Consider the following 20,061-nt stretch of genomic DNA (forward strand, 5'->3'; position numbering starts at 1 on the left):
GGAAAGGAGAAAGGAGGGGAGACAATGACTGGGGAGCAGCCTGTATCTCCACTTCAGCTCTTGCTGAGGGGTTGGGGAGCAGTGCTGTTGTCTCAGTGCTTATCATCTGTGTTCTCCCAAGTCCCGGATCCTGAGGTAAGAGCCTGACATAATGTCATGTCCTCTACAGGTCACTCAGGAATGCATTCTATACTATATGTAATTGGTCCTGGTGTGATTATGTGACTTATATTGTTTGGACACCAGAGGTGTTGCTTGCCTGTTGAGGAATGAGTACCAGTAACCATGTTGAAACAGGATACAAAAAAGCCTGTATTTAAATGGCTGCAACCATCGAAGAGGATGAGAAAGGCGAGTCCTGATGCAACGAGGTGTTTTTATGCCTTGGAGCTGTAGAGAATTGGTTTGTAAGAATATGACTAACACGATGATCCAACAAGAAAAGAGCAGCTGAAATACATAGTTTTTTTTATTAAAGAAAAAGGGCATAAAGGAAGAAAGGAATAACTTGGCTTTAAAAAAAACGCAGTTGACCTACTTTCTTGAAAGTATACTGTAACGAAATACCACATAAATATAACTCTTAATTTGCTGCGTATCTTAAGTAATTGTGAATTATTTTTACAAATAGCAGCAAACTATATGCCTAAATTAACATACGTAATGTGCTAAATTCAATGATGGATATATGTTTTAAAAACATATTATAGGTAATCCCTGAATAGCCCAAAAAGGATTTCTCAAAGAAACAGAACACTTTGTTGAGAAAGACTCCACAAACATACCATTCAATATGTGATGAACAAGCAAACTACTCTACCAAGTCCAAGAAACAGATATGTAATAAATTTGGCAGTGTAATAGTTAAAATGAGGTAACTTGAGATCCATGTTGTTCATTTCAACAAACAAAAATCTGAGGCATACAGCCTCTAACACTGCCACATGAAATGACCTTTCAGAAGTAAGGACTTATCATAACATAATCACTCTTCAGGCAAAACTGATATTGTTTAAGAGCAGCCCCAAGCATCTCCATAAAGGGTAATCCTTCTTTGGGAGTTGCACAAACTGAAGTGTGCTTTCATTCAGATATATCTTTCTGTACATCTTTGTTTAGGTTCAGCAGCCCCGTTCGTATTGTCTTTGGTAGGCTTATAACATAGAGGTCACAAATACAGCTTAAGACGACAGTCATTTTTAACACAGTGGTTTGCCAAGACCAGGTCTCACTTTTGACAAACAGCCAAAGCAAACAGCGTCCTTTGCTCTTCATGCTGAGTCTCAGGTGACACAGAATAAAAAACATTGTTGGTGGGAGATCAATTTCCGCACATACTAGGTTTATCCTCATACCTGCCAATTTATTTGTTTATTTTCACAAATGCTGGCTGTCAAAATAAGGTGGGTGCATGCTTCTGTCATCTTAATGATCTTCATGGTTATTTTTATTCATACCAAAACGAATAAATCCTGTCACAATTTTCATTTTCTGTAAAACCTCCTTGGTTTTCACCAGGCTACTGGCTCAGGTTATTTTTAAAGCACTTTTCTCTTACACCACATGATAACCATCAAGTAAAGCAAGCAGGCACAATAATGTCCATTTTCAGATCCATCTGTGGTAGATTTATAGATTACATATACAGTTTCCAAGACAATCTAGTATAATCCAGTGAAGTAATCAATACGCAGTAAAAGGAGAATTTTGTGCAATTCTTTTTTTCAGGGACTGAAAATTATTGATCTACTTCATTGATTTGAGAAACAAACTCAATGTTTCTCTGTCAGTGTTAACCTGCTAACCTGCAGCTCTGAGATGACATTTTTCAAAAATAGAAAAGCATTTGTTTGGATGCAGTCTATTGAGGTATCTAAGGCCATCATTGCAGTTCAGTGAAAACACAGAAACATTTTATAGTTACAGATTAAGAAATATCTATAGTTATCTGTACGTTATTCGGGTACACTATGTGTTTTCTTGAAAATGATTTTAAGGAATGGTTAACTGGATTTTCACTTTTACTTAAAAAAAAGGTTATCTAAGAAAGATTCAGTTCAGTTGAAAAACTGGATGAAAATCCCCCACCATATTCATATTTGGATATCTATCTATCTATCTATCTATCTGTCTGTCTGTCTGTCTGTCTGTCTGTCTGTCCGTCCGTCCGTCCGTCCGTCCGTCTGTCTGTCCATTCATCCTTCCTTCCTTTCTTCCATTCATCAATCCGTCCCCCCATCCATCCATGATCTGTCCTTCGTTCCTGCCTGCCTGCCTTCCTTCCTTCCTTCCTTCCTCCCTCTCTCCCTCCCTTCTTTCCTTCCTCCCTTCCTCCCTCCCTTCCTTCCTTCCTTCCTTCCTTCCTTCCTTCCTTCCTTCCTTCCTTCCTTCCTTCCTTCCTTCCTTCCTTCCTTCCTTCCTTCCTTCCTTCCTTCCTTCCTTCCTTCCATCAATTCATCCATCCATCCATCCATTCATCCATCTATGGTGTTGTTAAACTGAGTTCTGGTGGTCTGTTATACAGATTAATGGCATTGGGCAATGAACACTTCTTAACCGAGAAATGGTAGCACGTAATTGTCACTATGCTGCCAACACTGCAGATACGAAAGGGTGGTAGGTGGAGGTGTCATTCACACCCAGGAAAAGTTGACAGGTGAATTGTGGAAGGTCGAGTGTTCACTAGTATCCCCAAAAAGGTCAAGACTAGCCTTTCTGGCACCTTCATGACAGTTGATGTCAGTGCTACTGGTTGGTAATCCTTGAGGCTGGATTCTTGAGGACAGGAACACAAAGGAATATCTTCCACAGCTCAGGCTTGCCGAAGGCGTACTGTAGAACGCAAACAGCTTTTTTGTTTGAAAAAAAAAGCAAACTTCATTGATTCTTCTCTGCATTTGACCCATCCCTTGGGAGCAGTTGACAGCCCTTATGGCACCTGGGGAACAAAGTGGGGTTAAATCTTGTTCAAAGATACAAAGGTCCATAAATGTAGACTGGGGAATTGTGGCTCAAACCACAGATAAGTGGACAATGTTTTTGCCGTAACCACAGTTGTGTTTGATAGATGTTTATTTGTAGTGTGCAATTTCTTCAAAATCAATGTTGTCTCATTTTTCCACAGCTTTTACCCACAGAACCTCCGAAGAAGCCGGACCCAGTCACCTCAGAGACCGTCGTTTTTTGGGGGCTCCGCTTGTGGCAGGTCATTGGCATCTTTGCAGTATTTGCTCTAGCAGTTGGTCAGTCGCTCTTTTTCTATCTATATCACCTGTATATCTGTCCATTGGTTAATTCATCCATCCATCTATCCATCCATCCATCCATCCATCCATCCATCCATCCATCCATCCATCCATCCATCCATCCATTTAATGTAATATATAACAACCTCATAACCCTGTTTTTCTCTTCAAACCAGTTATCACTCTGTGCTGCATATTCAAATGCCGAATTCCAAGAACCAAAAAGGAAATCGAGGCAAGGCACCTTCAAAGACAGGCCGCCAAAAAATATGCAAATACTTTGGAGACAGTGCCACCTCTGAATGAGCTAACTGAGATCCCAGGATGTAAGTACCTGTATTATAAATACCTCAGTGCAACGTTATAACTATATTAAATTTGTAGTTGTATATTAAGTTTGTTTGGTACATTGGTAACAGAAATACAAAATTTCTTTATGCCCTACATCAACTTTCTGGAAATCCTCTACTTGTTGATCATTGGTTGTGCTAAACTGTTTTGGAGCTGCACATGATATCATTGAAAATTCTTGTTGGAGACTACAACGTGGTTCTGATAACGTTGATAGTTTTATACAAGGGTTCACGATGTTTCATGGTATTTTTGCCACGAAACATTGTTAAACTGGCAGCATCAGTGCCATGTCTGTCCTTCAGAAATGAGATATAAAATATAAAATATCTTAAGACATTAAAATTCTCATTACAGATATGTTCCTATTTTTTACTGCAATTGTCCTGACCTGGCTCTACAGCCATGACAAAGAGTGGAAGATGTGAATAAAAGGCAAATCCAATCCAATCCAATCTTTATTTGTTGAGCACATTACCACAACCACAGTCAACCAAAGTGCTGTACAGGCGAATAAATAAAAAAGAACAAACATTATAGATAACCAAACATGTTGTTATGACTGAGTTCGTTAAAAAGAGTTGATGTCAAAGGGTTGAAATAACAATATTTAATAAAGCAAATATTATTTTAAATCCCGTCACAGAGGTAAGGTTTTCAAAATTAACAAAAGGGCCAAAGGATGCTGCTCAAACAAACTAAGGAATATAACCAAAAGAGGACTGCTGAATTATCTATAAATTACAATTAAGTGACAAACAAAAAACAACCTAGCGGCCATGATGGTAGTGTCAAAAAGCAGAGTTATAAATGAAGTCTGAAAGCAGGATTTAAATTTTCACGTCAGCTTCACACTCAGATGCAAGTTCTGTATCAAATAGATAAACAAAGTAACTCAAGGGACCATCACAGTGTTATAATTCTAAGAACACTGTACCTGTGAAATAAAGAAAACACCTACCTTAATTATTTCTGTGAACAGGCGAAGAAATTAAAATCCATTTTCACAAAAATCTCAGATGCTAATGGTAAAAGACTACTGTAATTTATTTTCCTGTCAATTACAGGAAGTCTGTCAGCCAAGAAAACCTGAAATGAATGAGTGGCCTGATACATTGCGCTGCCAGTTCCATCCTTGTCCATTGTTGCTTTGTGTTTCACACACACACACACACACACACACACACACACACACACACACACACACACACACACACACACACACACACACACACACACACACACACACACACACACACACACACACACACACACACACACTTCCATGACGTGAAATTCAACTTTTCAGTTTTTTTAATATTTGCGCATTTTACTCATAATTACAATAGAACCAGCGGTTGTAGTGTGGCTAACATTAGCTGTATTAGCTTCATCCTTTGCATTCTTGTCACTGGTTTCTAAGTGCAGGCCTATACTAATGGATTGTGTTGGGGAACAATGCACAGCTACCTGGAAGTACGTAGCTAACACCAGCTACTTAACACTGAGAAAAGTCACTACAGTAATTACTCGTTACTCGTGGTTAACACGTTCCAGGAACCACCTGCAAAAACAAAATTCTGCAATATAGCGACGAAGTAATTATTTTATTATTTACGGTAATTTAAACGTTTCTGAGCCTTCTCCATACTGATATTAAACCACCTTCTATCTTTGTGTCTCATGGAAGTGCGCTGCGTTCCTATACTCGCGGAACGTAGCGCACTTCCGGATGCCATCACCCAATAGAATGTGTGTATGGTATCACTTGACTACCTACTAAAAATCAGTGATGTAGTGAAGCTGCACGTGTTGATGTGTGAATGTGCGAAGGATTACCGTATTTTGAAAAGGTGCACCACAATGGGAGGTTTGCTTTCTCATCTGATTGGTGGAAGCCTTTCAATAACAGGACCACCTACTGAAGGCCAAAGCTTCAGACTGAAGCACAACTTTTATTCTATTGTATGTGTGTTAATCCAGCGTTTTGATATATTATTTTGATACAACTGATTTTGCTATAAGCAGTGTTATATTTGGACCTTGTTTGAGGGTGTTACAAGCAGGTGCGCTCCCCCCAGTGTTGCAGCTTGTTGCCACCATGGTGAAGACAAGGTTAGAAGCAAATCTGAAGTCACTGCATGCATCTTCGAATGTGCAAGACATAAGACCCCCCTTTTTTTTGTCTTTTTTTAAAATGGTACTTTATGCTAAAGCTAAGAGAAACTCTTTTTACATAACATTTTTTGTACTTACTTTTCATCAATGTGTGCTGCACTTCTGAAAATTCCTCTGCTATGTCTATTGCATTGCAAATTAAATATTCTGTTGTCTTTTTCTCTTGTCTCCTCTTGTCTTGTCTTGTCTTCCCCTGTTTTCTCTTCTCTTCTCTTCTCTTCTCTTCTCTTCTCTTCTCTTCTCTTCTCTTCTCTTCTCTTCTCTTCTCTTCTCTTCTCTTCTCTTCTCTTCTCTTCTCTTCTCATCTCCTGTTCCAGCTGCCCCAGATGCTTCTGCAGTGCAGACAGTCTCTGGACAAGTCCAAAGTGCTAATGACAGCCATCTCTCTGACATTAGAGTCAGAGAGGAATAACCTAGATCCCTCACTCCAACACAGACAGGACGATTTGTTTTTCTTCAAAACTTTTCTTTCTTCTTGATTAAGGGATTCAGTATGAACATTGGTTGCTATCTGCAAGTCCTTTTCTTGTGTCTCACATCCATCCAGTGTATGCTACACTCTGCGTTATCTTGCTTACAGTAAATGATATTGTATTGCTACAAATTCAAAATACAAGCACAAAAAGCAACAACTTGGTAATATATATCAAATCATCACTTTTGAGATATGTATCCAAAAAATAAGACACAAAACTTCTAACTATTTCTTACCTGTTCCATTGTTGTGCAGCAGTAATTAATAGTGTATTTAGCAATTTTCATTAAGTCTAAAAATGCAAATTTGTCCTGCTCTTGTTTGCTAGGACAGCTTTTGTAATTTCTACTTTTGTATGTTCATGATGCACAAAAATAGATGCATGAACATGGTTTGCACCATGAACAGTGGAATGACAATATAAAACATTATGGGACTGAAAATTGCTATTACTGTAAGCAGTGAGCATGTCAATGCATGCAGCATGTTTAGTGATGCATTTTGCTTTTTCAAAAGTACTTTTCTATAAAGCAAATCAATCGCACTATCTCTATAATTTATTATACTGTATGACCTTTGTTTCATGATTTATATGGTATGGTGCAAATGGTACATATTCTAACTATACTTGCTCCTTTTCTCTCTTGCATTCTTAGTGTAGTTTTATGTTTTGCAATGCCATCTTAGCTGCATTGCTGTAGCTTTTTCAGGTTATGAAAAATGACAAATAGGGACTGACATTTTACTTCTCTGATTCTTTCCTTTGCTATACAATGCAACCATGTGCATAAATACAATAAATTATCATTTGTGCCACTAATTATGAAAAACAGCATTCAGCTTCCAGTGTGTTTTTATTGTGCAGTAATTGTCAGATAAGAGCATCTGGTAAACCTACTGTGGGAAGAGATTCCTTATCTCTGTAGTCTCCAGTGTCTTCACAGAGAGTTGATCCGATGTGCACTGGAGTAAATGCTCTTCCCTGACCGTATGACTAATCAACAATGTAGCTCTGAGAGGGGCTGAAGGGAAGGTGCACTGACTGCGGCTATTTTAAATAGTGAAGATGGCTCTTCTGAACCATGAGCAGAAAAATAAACCATTTTGCGCTGTTTATGTCAGAAATACGCAAATGGTTCCTTTTCTTCAGCTATGCTTTGTGTACATTAAAGATTAAATAGGGAAAAAAGTTGTCCCTCAATATTATTTCATAAAGAGCTCCTCTATTTCACACATTCTTAGAAAGCTGCTCAAAGACTTTGGAACAAGTCTTTTGAATGTGAAATTATTGGGGGGGGGGGTTTGCCAAGAATCTTGTCCAAATGCACAGAAAGAATGACACAAAGGAACAAAACCTCTCTCTCTCTTGCCCTCTCACAAGCTCTCCCACAGTCAATTAAATCCAGTGACAGAAACGAATCAATCTATTCCATTTTCTTCCTTTGAAAAATGCAGACATCCCTACTGATTCTACACTGCTACAGCTGTCCTCTTAACAACTCTCAAATCTCATGGCTACAGTGCTGAAGGGGAAGCAAAGAAAATGTCATTTGAGATTTGCATCATACTGAATGATGAGTCATAGACTTCCAAGAAGAATGATCTCATTATTAGCCCTGCTCTTCTCCTCAGGAGATAATGTTTGCAATGTCAGGTAAATTGCATGTTGCTAGCAGAAGCACTATTTTTAATGATACATTTAGAAATTTTGAAGGTTGTGCAGTACCCATCAGACTGAAATTTGATTTTCTGTTGACACCACATTGTTAAATCTACAATAACAAACTAGACCAGCTCTAGCTAATCTGAACCCTTAATAGCTATGAGTGAGTGACAGTTAGGACCCCTATTAGAAAGCAACGTTAACATCATGATTTCCTCTTTGATACACAGTTTAATTTAAAACAAAAAATCAAGCACACTCAAGATTTGACTAAGATTTGAACAAGCATCTACATTTCACCATTTTAGACTTCAAGCCATTCCAGTGACACATTATTTTGTCAAGTCTAGTGTTGTATATATAAAGAGGCAAGGTGAAAAACAGACAACAGATGAGAATTTTTGAATTATGAAGAAGTTCTTCAGGGTAAAAGTGTGACAGTTTCAGAATCCTGTTGTGACACAACTGAATCTTCCTGATGGTTGGCTGATAGTCCGTGACAGCTGGTTTCAGTCAAGACAGAAAAAACTGGAAGGCACTCAGTGTGCATACGTGTGCCCACCACACTGTCACATACAGTGTGTCAAGTAGACAAAAAATGTATTAAAAAACCTCTAACAATCTGTTGTTGGCAAGTTTAAATGTACTCTGACCACCTTAGGGAGCTAGTAATATGTGTATTTGTCACTTGTTTTCTTGGGTTCTTTGTCTATTCAGTGTTTCTGCAGTGTGGCATTTGTCTGGTTCCCCTTGTTCTGCCTAATAGAGGGGTGATTCTGTTACCAAGACAAAACATACTATTTTGTACTTTCAATCTAATTAAAAGAAATTGCTCAAAAACAAAAATCACGATATGCTACTGGTGCGTATGTTTACTAAGGCTGGGATTGCTCATGATTGCGAGTCAACATGAGATTGTGACAGTTTGTACCAGTGTGTCTGAGTACAGATGTTGCATTATTTTTAAGGGTTGATTTGCAAATTGTAATTTATTAGCTTAAACTCTGCTCATTGCATGCTTCCACAGCTCAGAATCTCTCATGCGTACTGGACATTTACCTTGGTTTTCTTGGTTCAGTATGAGAAGGTATTGGCATTCGTTGATATTAAGTTTTCCAAATGCTGTATGATATGACAGTGAGGTGCATACTGTAGCATGTGATCACACATCCTCAACTGGGAACAACTGCAGTCATCAGTGCTGCTGCATGACAACCTGTCAATAGGAGAGCTGACAGTCAATAAAACACAAGACAGGTATAGAAACGGCAAGTTTAAATCATATTGCAATTGAACTTCACTTTTCCAAACTCTGTGAATGAAGTCAACCAGACTTGTAGGAAAAGATTGAAGACATGTTGAGATTTGAGTATCTTAAGGCTGGAACTCAAAATTGCATTGTACATTGAGGACAGCGAATGACTCCTTTTCTGGAAGATAACAATGTACACATCTCAGAGAGGGGTTAAAGAAGCAATCTACTGTATGTCAAACTTGACATGGATCCTCAACAAGCCTTCTCCATCACCTGTCCTCTATAAACGATGTAGTTTGGGTTCCCCAGAAACTCAAATCTCATTTGTTTGAGTACAGGGAGCAAATGACTGCCAAGTGACTCAAACCTTTCTGGGGATGGATCCTACAGCCGGGGTTTCAATGACTGTCATTATGACTTAGAGACCTCGATGACTCCCACAAGATTAAATAACTGCTACCATTTAACATCTATCCAGAACCGAAGAAGCCTGTAGATTGAGAGGTGAAATGTCTTCAAGCTTTTCTTACATCTCAAGTTGACTTTATTTAAAAGAGTTTTTCAAAACCTCAGTCTGACTTTGGTTAGAGATTTTTAATCACTTGTATTGTATTCTGCTCATTCCTAGTGGCGCATAAAAATAATAAGACTACACAAACCTGACTAATTTTTCCACTATTTATCACCAGAAAAACACCTCATTCAATTAATAGAATGAATAAATTACACTTATTATAAATATGCCTGCACGCCACCTTCTCCCAGCAGAGAAGCACCTTCAGCGGCAGACTACTGTCACACAGCACCTCCACAGAGAGGCTGAGGTCCTCCGTCATGCCACGTGCCATCATGGGTTACAATGACTCTCTCAGGAGGAGCGAGGGGAGGTGGCGAGGTCAGCACGCGGTTGAATGGAGTGTAGGAGATGGGATTTCAGCCTGTGCTGCAGTGTAGTGGGACCAAGGAGTTGTGATGTAGTGACATTAGATAGTGACATGCCTTAAAATGTAAGAAGGGTGTACCTTACCCACCATGTGAGCCTCCTACTATGTTTACTTTCTATTGTATGTTATTTGATTTTATACTGTTTATATTTTAGTTTTAGTTTAGTATATGTCCTGTGCTGCATGTGTCTGTTAGTGTAGTGTATGTCTTGTGGTGTCAGTGTTTCTTTTTCTCCTGGTGCCTGAGAAATTGCACATATCCACTATATGTGCAATTTTCTTTGGGATTAATAAAGTATGTATGTATGTATGTATCTATGTATCTATCTATCTTTAGTAGATCAACCTATAAAACCAGGCATTCTGTGTGATAAAATTCTCCCTCATTTTGACATCTTTTTTTTTTTTATGCAGCTGCAAAACCTGAAGAAACCGAGGAGGTGACAACCGTTTCTGGGAAAGTGGATGCTGAGAAAGAAGAGAAGAAGACCAAAGAAGGCAAGAAAGAGGGCAAGGGTGCCAAAGAAGGAAAAGGAAATGAAAAGGATACACCAACAAAGAAGAAGGGTGACAAGGGTGAGAAAGAAGCAACCAAGAAAGAAGCTGGAGAAGGGAAAGGACAAAAAGCTGGAGACAAGGGAGATAAAGGAGGCAAAGGAGGGGCCAAAGGTGGAACAAGAAAAACTCAGAAGTGACCTCTGCTTTCCACAGACCTATGCTGGAAACAACAATTTCATTTAGTATTTTTGACTGCAAGCATGTTGCACTTTTTTTTTCTAAATTTGTATAACATAATGGAAATAAACAAACCCCTATTTATATAAGATGTTTGTTTGTTGGAAGAACAGGTAGAATTAAAATCCAAATTTACTTATGAACATTAAAGACAAGAAACCATCCTTCTATTTTATTCCAAGTTCACACTGAAGCTACAACATGCCCACATCATTTCTGACTGATGAGACGAAAATGCCTGTAATAACTCATGTCTTAAAGCATGAAAACAAATGTTGACCCAGAAAAAAAACCATTTCAGCACAAGATAAATAAAAGACAATTAAACACATTTTATATTTTCATTTGAGAGGTACTTGACAATGAAATACAACATAAGCTCTAGGATTATTTGCCGTAATATTCTCTTGATTCCATAACACAATAATTTTACATGTTACAATCAGAAAACAATATTGTATTATAGCATATTAAAGTGCTCAAATATAATATTTTTTATATTTAAAAAACTAATGATGTGACACCAACTCTTTTTTTATTGAGAAATGCCTGAATTACACACCAATAACAACGTTTACCTGCAAAGTGGCAATGAGGTTTCGGAAAAGCCTGATATTACAACAGCAAGAGCAATCACCTCAATCAACAACACTTAAAATACTGTACATATCAGAGGATGGTTAGAATGGTAATAATTACTTTTGAAAAGCCAGTTAAAAGCTAATTATTCACATGACAATAAAATATTGTATTCTGAAACTGCAGTATTGAGGATTAGTGTTTTTCACCACTGTAGCCAATTGTAATTAGTGTTGCAGTCAACCTTTGTTGGTAAGAATGGCTGATGCCTTTGGTGTTGTAGAACCTGGGTGCAAGAAGAATTCAACTGCTAATTGTTAAATATACATGGATGTAAAATTAACTAAAAATGCTTAATAATAATAATTGTTTTTTACCATTAAATGCCAAAATCATCCCTACAATGCTCCAGTTCTTCTTAAAACACCTCAAAAACAACCCCAAATCTTAATAATTGTTAAACATTTGTTAACCCCCTCACCGCATCACCCCACTCAAAAAAACCTCATGTTTTACAGAAACAGCATGGAACTTGAGCTATGTAAAATATTACCCTAGAATAAGTCATCACTGACTATTTTTAGGACTATTTTTAGCTTTATTACCCAGTTGGTGTGCTAGTGAACGATTTATGGACCCAATTTACAGTATGACTGATTTCAAATGTAACAAGTGCTCATAATTTCTGTAATATTTTCATAGTTTCAAAATCCCTGAACCTTCCTTGGTTCAGGGATTTTGGACAGTACGTTAACAAGTACACTTCTTCTGTCTTTGATAATCTACTTGAAGGAAAACAAGTGGAGATCTGAGGCAGTAATCACACCACCCTTTGTCAAAACCGAGTCCCTAAGGAGATTTGGGGCATTATTTAGTTTTGGTTCAAACCAAACAGAAACTAATTTATCTTTTAAGTTACACAAAGGTCCAATAGGACAATTAAGAAATTAAACTGGTCACTGTCCATTTGTTACTGACTGTTGTGGATTTTTTTTTTATATTGCTTGCTCATATGTAACTTCAGTCTGTTTGAGGACTCTCTTTCATTGGCATTTTCTGGCACCATCTGCCCTGAGCAAGTATTTTTTGGATAGTGCTTATAGTGACAAATAACTGTTTCTCTGGTGGCATGCTGTTTTTCTTTGGTAAACTAAGCTAAATTTTCACTGATCAGTGTACTGTGTAAATCCAACCCACAAACCATGCAGGTTGCATAAGGTAAATGCCAAGTTAGAGTTTTGTAAAATTGTATAAATTCTGTTTTATAAAATGCATTGAATGTAGTTTAAATGCCATCTGTCACCTGTAAATAATGTACCAGTTCTGTTTTGGAATACATACATTATCAAACATTGCAAACATCCCATAGACACACACATATAAAAATATACATTGAAACATAGCTTTATAACATATACATATACATATACAGATTTACCTCACAATTAAAATGTATTTCTGGTTTTTGTAAACATTATGACTTGTATATACATCAAAAAGCAGCACAGTACTGGACAATCTTGACTCTTTTATTCTTTGCTGGGGTGTCTTTCATATTCACCACAAATATTAATGCTGGATATCCAGTGAATCTAATTTTTTTTTAAGATTACTCATTTAATTTGAGACAAAACAAATGATTGCACTATGTTTCATATGAGGCTACTTTTGAAAATGTGTGACAATCTACAAATAACATTTTGCCAGATTTCTACTGTATTTCACCTCAATAGACTTTGAGCATCCTCAGGGACACATTATTATATTGGCCAAATGCTTTGTGTGTTTATCCGTGATTGTGTGTATATGTGTGTATGTTATGATATTGTTTTGGTGAATTTGTGAACATGAAACATTCTTCAATCTTCAACTGTTGTAGGTAAGAAAGATACGTAATGATTTTTTCTTAAGAGTAAAAAGAACCTAAGAAGAGCAATGCTGATCAGGCTAAAACACTGCTCTAAAGGAATCAAAATAGGTGTGCAACAACAGACGACTTCATATACCTGAGTACCTTCCCTTTGACACTGAAACCAATGCAGAAGAAATGAGATACCGCACTGGAAAAAATGCATGAAAATTGGAGCATTAATACTATACATTGTCTGCCTGGTTTTACGTCAGCTGATTAAGGCTGATCCTGGAAACTTGTGTAATTAACCCCACGTTGATTTATGTGCTAAAGCTGAGAACATCACGTTTGCTAAAAAGGAGTAGAACAAAAAACATCAGTTATGGCAGTGGAAAAGAAATAACAACATGAATTCTGTTATTATCCCCATACACGTTCACTGCAGCAGGTGGTTGGTGAAAGAGCTGAAAGCAATTAGGATCGTCCCCCAGGAAAAGGTGGCCCAGTTCACATAAGTGATTTGATGCTTCTGCTCTGAGCCTCGTCAGTCAGCAATGCCCTGGGTCAATTCACAAGAGAAAAAAACATGGCAGTGTGGATGAATACAGCTCTTCCCTTCAGAACATCCTGAGAGTTTCATGTTTTTTTCACCCATTTTCATCCCTATAAGCAGTGTCCCTGGAGGTCACATGACAGTCTCCCTCTCCTCCTCTACCACAGGTGAGGGTTTCTGATCTTCACAGGGCCGAATGTGAGCTGATTGCTCCTCATCAGGAATATGAAGCTCTTGTCCCGATGAAGGTATGGAGTTCTCAGAGACGGAACCGTTCTTCACGTACCCAGGGAGGTTCCGGTGTCCATTCACAGACACTGGTCCAAGCCTTGTGTTGAGATGGATAGACAGGGGTCCTCTGGCAGTGACATTGGTGACACTGGTGTGTGACACCATAGGTCCATAGCTGTAAGTGTTGCTGCCGCTCCGAGCTTTTCTTTTAAAATCCAGGGCCAGAGTCCTCCTGCTCCATGACTTCTTGATCTCTGCTTGCACCTTAGTACAGAAGATGTCATTCATCCAATTAAGAATATAAAATTGCATGCAATTGTGGAATGAAAAACTTACCTCTCCATTACAAAAACAGTAAATAATCGCCACTAAGAAACCCTGAAAAAGAGTACAGAAAGAATTTACCTAGATTGTTCACTATTTATTTGAGCAGCTGATTAATCTCTATCTCTTGGTGATTGCATGTGTGATACTACATTTAATGAGTCAAATCATCATCTCATCTTATTTTAGAGCCAACCACAAAGAAATGTCTCAAAAATGTACTCTAAATCAACATTTGTGTTATTTCATTCAAATCAGCTTTACCTGGAAGGAGTTAAACAGCATTTCATAGTGCATTTGGATAAGCCAGGGGATTCCAGAAACATCTGTATATGGCATGGCATTGAATATGATGTAGTGGACACCAAAAAGTGGCATCAGCACCAACGTAGACTTCAACAGTTTCCTATGATAACAGTAAAATTGAATTAGAAAATAGTTGAAATACTAGGCATTACTTCATTAAACCTTCAACAGACTAAAGAAAAAAAACATTCAGAGAAGCAAAAAATGTGAGACATTTATTTAAAAACATATATTTTTTAAAGTCTGGTTCCAGCTCATCAAATGTCAGGACAGGATGTTTTCCTCTTTTTGAATGATTTTCAATTGCTAAGGGTTTTACATGGAAGAAACAAGTATCCATTTATAATCAGTGTTTTAGAGTTGGAACTACTGTATGATGCAAATGCAATCAGTGAATATATTCATGGTATTATCACAATGGAAGTGAAGAAGATTACAAATATGTCACATGAATCAACAGGATCAGTTGGTCTTGTTAGGTTGACAGTATCCTTTTGAACAACTGTGGAACTTAGTACCTGTACTGCTGTCTTGTGTCACACCTTCCAGCATTTGTTTCTCGCAGCTTAGTTGCCAAGACTCTGATTATGTTCAGAAACAGTATAAAATTAACCTAAAAAAGGAAACATAGCAATAAAATGAAAAATAATTGCACACACAGAGTGTATTATTTTACGGCTGCAGTGCCACAGGTGCACTGAAACACTGTCATTGGCCAAACAGCACGGAAAAGGTACGAGCAGCTGGCACACTCACCACTACAGCTGCTAAAATGGGCACTTGATATATCCATTTCAAATTGCCTGCACTTAAGTCCCAACACCTGCAAGAGAATGTCAACAACAAAACAGACGAGCATGAAATAAACAGCTTATAGACCTGCTTATGCATGTCGTGATCCATGATCCTTTTGCGGAACTGCTGTGCTTCTTCGTGATCACCATTGAGAAATTATTTTAATTCGTCAAACTAAATAATTTTATGCTTTTCCTGCTTTTAATATTCATGAATGGGTCCACTTGTCTCAAGCTTCACATAAAGTCCCCTTCATGTTCATGGGTTTTACATTTCTGAATTTCTGAGTGTGCATCAACATATCTTTGCCTTTTTAGCTAATATTACTGTAAACATCCTTGGCCTAAATTGTCACATTTCGTCAACTGCTGCCACAATAAACAATGAGTTAATTATTTCTATTCTTTTTTGTTTCAATAGCATTTGGTGACAAGATGCATTAATTTGCAGAAAGTAAGGACTAACAATTTTGTCCACAGATAATTTGATTTTTGACTAAATACCTATCATTGCATCTGACTGCTAAAGGGAAGCAGAAAGTAGAAGAGAGACCAAAATATTCTGTTATTCTTCTGCTGACCTGATATTTGCGAATATGTCACTCTCTTCTATGGAACAGCTACTGGATACTGTACCAAAGTAGCACTTAGCTATCAATTCCAGGGTTCGAATTCTGACCATGGTGCCCTTCAATAAGTGCAGGGTTAATATGGACCGTTTCTCCCCACAATGATGTCCCTTGAGGTAAGGGAAGACCACTTATAGTCTATTACCGAAATTATTGTATTCATCAGTAGTTGTGAAGGTATTTTTAGACTTTACCTTACTGACACAACCCTACTACACCAAGGAGACTGATGTGTTCTCGTTTGATCTGGCATATCCTGTCTTTCTGTGTTAACTTATCTCTAACCCTCTCGTTTCAACTCCCAGCTCCCAATGTGTTGTCCTGACATGGTAACTGCCTCTACCAGCATCCATAAACACTTCCTCATGAATTTAATGTGTGTTCCCTTAATCTCATGTGTAATTTTGTGATGTTTCCTACTGTTGTCCTTGCCAGTGTTTCTCTTATGATTACTAGTGAGTTATTCTTTTTTTCATCTTCATCTAATTTTACTATATTTCCATCCATTCATTTTCTAGCCAGGCATTTAGTCATGGTTCTGGTTATATTACACATCTAATTAGAAAAATTTAACTCCAGCTAAAAAATTCACAAAATTATTGACTCTGCGCCGGCTTTCTTTGTTACATCCCGATTCAAAGTGCTGATGTATTATGATTGTAAGCATTCGTGTGGTTGTTCGCTCGTCCGTCCGTTACTATGTCCACAATCTGCAACCATTGAAGATAGAAAGACAAAACAAAAAGCACATTACTCGGGTGGCAAAGGGCATGGAAATGAGATGATGACCTTGACCTTGAGAAAAGTAGGTCAAGGTCAAATTTCAACTTTTGTACACTCAGGAACCGGATAAGATAGAAAGCTGAGGGAGAAGACCAGTGTAAGACCATAGATCAAAGCTAGTGCTTTGATCAACCTCCAGCATGTCCTAGGTCTTCCTTGAGGTCTCCTCCCGGTAGGACATGCCCGGAACACCTCCCAGGGAGGCGTCCAGGAGGCATCCGGACAGATGCCTCAGCCACCTCAGCTGGCTCTGCTCGAGGCAGAGGAGTAGAGGCTCCACTCTGAGCTTCTCCCTGGTGACTGAGCTCCTCATCCTATCTCTAAGGGTGCGCCCAGCCACTCTATGGAGGAAACTCAGTTCAGCCGCTCATGACCATAGGTGAGAGTAGGAACATAGATTGACCGGTAAATCGAGAGCTCCATCTTGCAACTCAGCTTCATCATGACAGACCTATACAGCGACTGCATCAATGCAGAAGTTGCATTGATCCATCTGTCAATCTCCCGTTCCATCCTTCCCTCATTCGTGAACAAGACCCCAAGATACTTAAACTCCTCCACTCGAGGCAAGGATTCTCCACCAACCTGAAGAGGGTACACCACCCTTTTCCGGTCAAGAACCATGGCCTCGGATTTATAGTAGAGGTGCTGATCCTCATCCCACTCGCGTCACACTCGTCTGCAAACTGACCCAGTGCACGCCGAAGGTCCAGGTTTGAAGAGGCCAACAGGACAACATCGTCTGCAAAAAGCAGAGATGAAATCCTTTGGTCCCCAAACCGGACTCCCTCCGAATCCTGGCTGCGCCTAGAAATTCTGTCCATAAAGATTATGTACACAACCGGTGATAGAGGACAGCCCTGATGGAGTCCAACATGCACCTGGAACAGGTCTGACTTACTGCCGGCAATGCGAACCAAGTTCCGGCTTCGGTCATACAGGGACTGGACAGCCCTAAACAAACGGCCCCGGACCCCACACTCCCAAAGCACACTCCATAAGATATCACGAGGGACATGATCAAATGCCTTCTCCAGATCCACAAAACACATGTAGACTGGTTGGGCAAACTCCCATGAACCCGTGAGCACTCGATGGAGAGTATAGAACTGGTCCAGTGTTCCACGACTGGGACGAAAACCGCAATGTTCCTCCTGAATCCGCAGTTCGACTATAGGTCTAATCCTCCTCTCCAGTACCCTGTAATAGACTTTCCCCGGGAGGCTGAGGAGTGTGATCCCCCTATAGTTGGAACACACCCTCCAGTCCCCTTTTTTGAAAAGAGGGACCACCGCCCCAATCCAGAGGCCAATCGAGAGGCCAGTACCAATCCAGAGGTACTGTCCCCAACTGCCATGCGATGTTACAGAGACGTGTCAACCATGACAGTCCCTGCACATCCAGAGACTTGAGGTACTCAGGGCGAATCTCATCCACCCCCCGGTGCTTTGCCACCGAGGAGTTTGGCAACCATCTCGGTGACTTCAGCTTGGGTGATGGACGAGTCCACTTCTGGGACCTCAGCCTCTGCTTCCTCTGTGTAAGACATGGCAGCGGGATTGAGGAGATCCTCGAAGTATTCTTTCCACCGCCCGATAATATCCTCAGTCGAGGTCAGCAGCTCTCTGCCTCTACTGTAAACTTTGTTGGCTGTGCACCGCTCTCCCCTCCTGAGGCGCCAAATGGTTTGCCAGAATTTCTTCGAGGCTGACCGATAGTCTTTCTCCATAGCCTCCCCGAACTCTTCCCAGACCCAAGTTTTGTCTCCGCGACTACTGGAGTTGCAGTATGCCTGGCCTGCCTATACCTGTCAGCTGCCTCTGGAGTCCTACAATTCAACAAGATTTGATAGGACTCCTTCTTCAGCTTGACGACATCCCTTACTTCCGGTGTCCACCACCGGGTTCGGGGGTTACCACCAGAGACCTTGCGACCACAGCTCCGAGCAACCACTTTGACAATAGAGGCGGAGAACATGGTCCACTCTGACTCAATGTTCCCAGCCTCCTGCAGGATCTGGGAGAAGCTCTCCCGGAGGTGGGAGTTGAAGACATCACTGACAGAGGTTTTTGCCAGACGTTCCCAGCAGACTCTCAAAACATGTTTGGGCCTGCTGAGTCTGTCAGGCCCCCTACTCTGCCAGCAGATCCAGCTCACAACCAGGTTGTGATCGGTGGACAGCTCTGCCCCTCACCCAAGTGTACAACATACGCAACGGAGGTCTGATAATACAACAACAAAGTCGATCATCAACCTCTGGCCTAGGGTGTCCTGGTGCCATGTACACTTATGGACATCCCTGTGGTGGAACAAGGTGTTTGTTATGGACAAACTGTGACTAGCATAGAAGTCCAATAACAGAACACCACTTGTGTTCATTTCGGGGAGGCCGGGCCCTGTGGGCAGAGGCCCGGCAGCCAGGCGATCGCACACGAGCCCCAACCCCGGGCCTGGCTCCAGGGTAGGGCCCCGGTTGCGCCATACCGGGCAACGTCACGGTCCTTGATTTTTCTTTCATCATAGGGATTTTTGTACTGCTCTTCGTCTGGCCCGTCACCCAGGACCTGTTTGCCAAGGGAGACCCCAGCAGGAGCATAAAGCCCCTGGCAACATAGCTCCTGGGATCATTCGGGCAGTCAAACTCCCCCAACACGATAAGTTGGCAGCTCTCGGAGAAGGCCTATGGAAGTAGGTCAGGGTAAAATTTTGAATTCAGGGGTGTCGCGGGATGTTGCAGTCTGTGACTGCATTGGTTCTAGTTATTTTCCTTTATCACAGCTTACCAAGGAATGTTTGTAATTTTTGCTCACTTACTCTGTGTCTGCAAATATGGCTCTCACAGTTGCCCAAACTGTCACAAACATGGCAGGTACTCCTGAATAACACAAATAATTATAGAATGAATGAAATAACTATTACTATGACAAAACACTGATGATTTATTACATGACTTAATTAGAAATTCATAATTTTCTTTAATGGGTAGTGTGGGTAACACAGCATCCACATTGTATGCGCTGTGCTTACGTAACTTAAACGCACAGTGTGTACAATGCAGGGACTGTAAAGCCCTTATTCATGCTGTGCTTTTATAAAGAAACAGGTCATTTGACATTATCCTTGCTCTTTAAATTATTAAATAGCAGCAATGGATTTTACATCAC

The 20,061-nt window shown here is 39.8% G+C and overlaps 2 protein-coding genes across 3 annotated transcripts in view; one reads left to right on the top strand and one right to left on the bottom strand.

Annotated features, from left to right (window-relative positions):
• Positions 1–10,806, top strand: tmie (transmembrane inner ear). The gene is made up of 4 exons (XM_068341647.1): positions 1–135; positions 3,125–3,242; positions 3,422–3,571; positions 10,526–10,806. Exons 1-4 carry the CDS (start codon positions 25–27, stop codon positions 10,804–10,806), a joined length of 660 nt encoding a protein of 219 aa, XP_068197748.1. The 5' UTR covers positions 1–24.
• Positions 10,807–11,158: 352 nt separating this feature from the next.
• Positions 11,159–20,061, bottom strand: part of pth1r (parathyroid hormone 1 receptor) — a 47,610-nt gene continuing 38,707 nt past the window's right edge. Inside the window, exons 8-13 of one of the 2 annotated variants that reach the window (XM_068341633.1) lie at positions 19,712–19,772; positions 15,448–15,514; positions 15,210–15,304; positions 14,650–14,791; positions 14,398–14,439; positions 11,159–14,325 (exon numbers count right to left, since the gene is read on the bottom strand). In XM_068341633.1, the coding sequence (XP_068197734.1) occupies positions 13,963–14,325; positions 14,398–14,439; positions 14,650–14,791; positions 15,210–15,304; positions 15,448–15,514; positions 19,712–19,772 (770 nt within the window). In that variant the 3' untranslated portion in view covers positions 11,159–13,962. Of the gene's footprint in view, positions 14,440–14,649; positions 14,792–15,209; positions 15,305–15,447; positions 15,515–19,711; positions 19,773–20,061 lie in introns of both variants that reach the window. The other variant, XM_068341632.1, reaches the window with a different exon arrangement.

This window comes from Antennarius striatus, chromosome 18, assembly GCF_040054535.1.
Source record: "Antennarius striatus isolate MH-2024 chromosome 18, ASM4005453v1, whole genome shotgun sequence".
NCBI classification, from domain to species: domain Eukaryota; kingdom Metazoa; phylum Chordata; class Actinopteri; order Lophiiformes; family Antennariidae; genus Antennarius; species Antennarius striatus.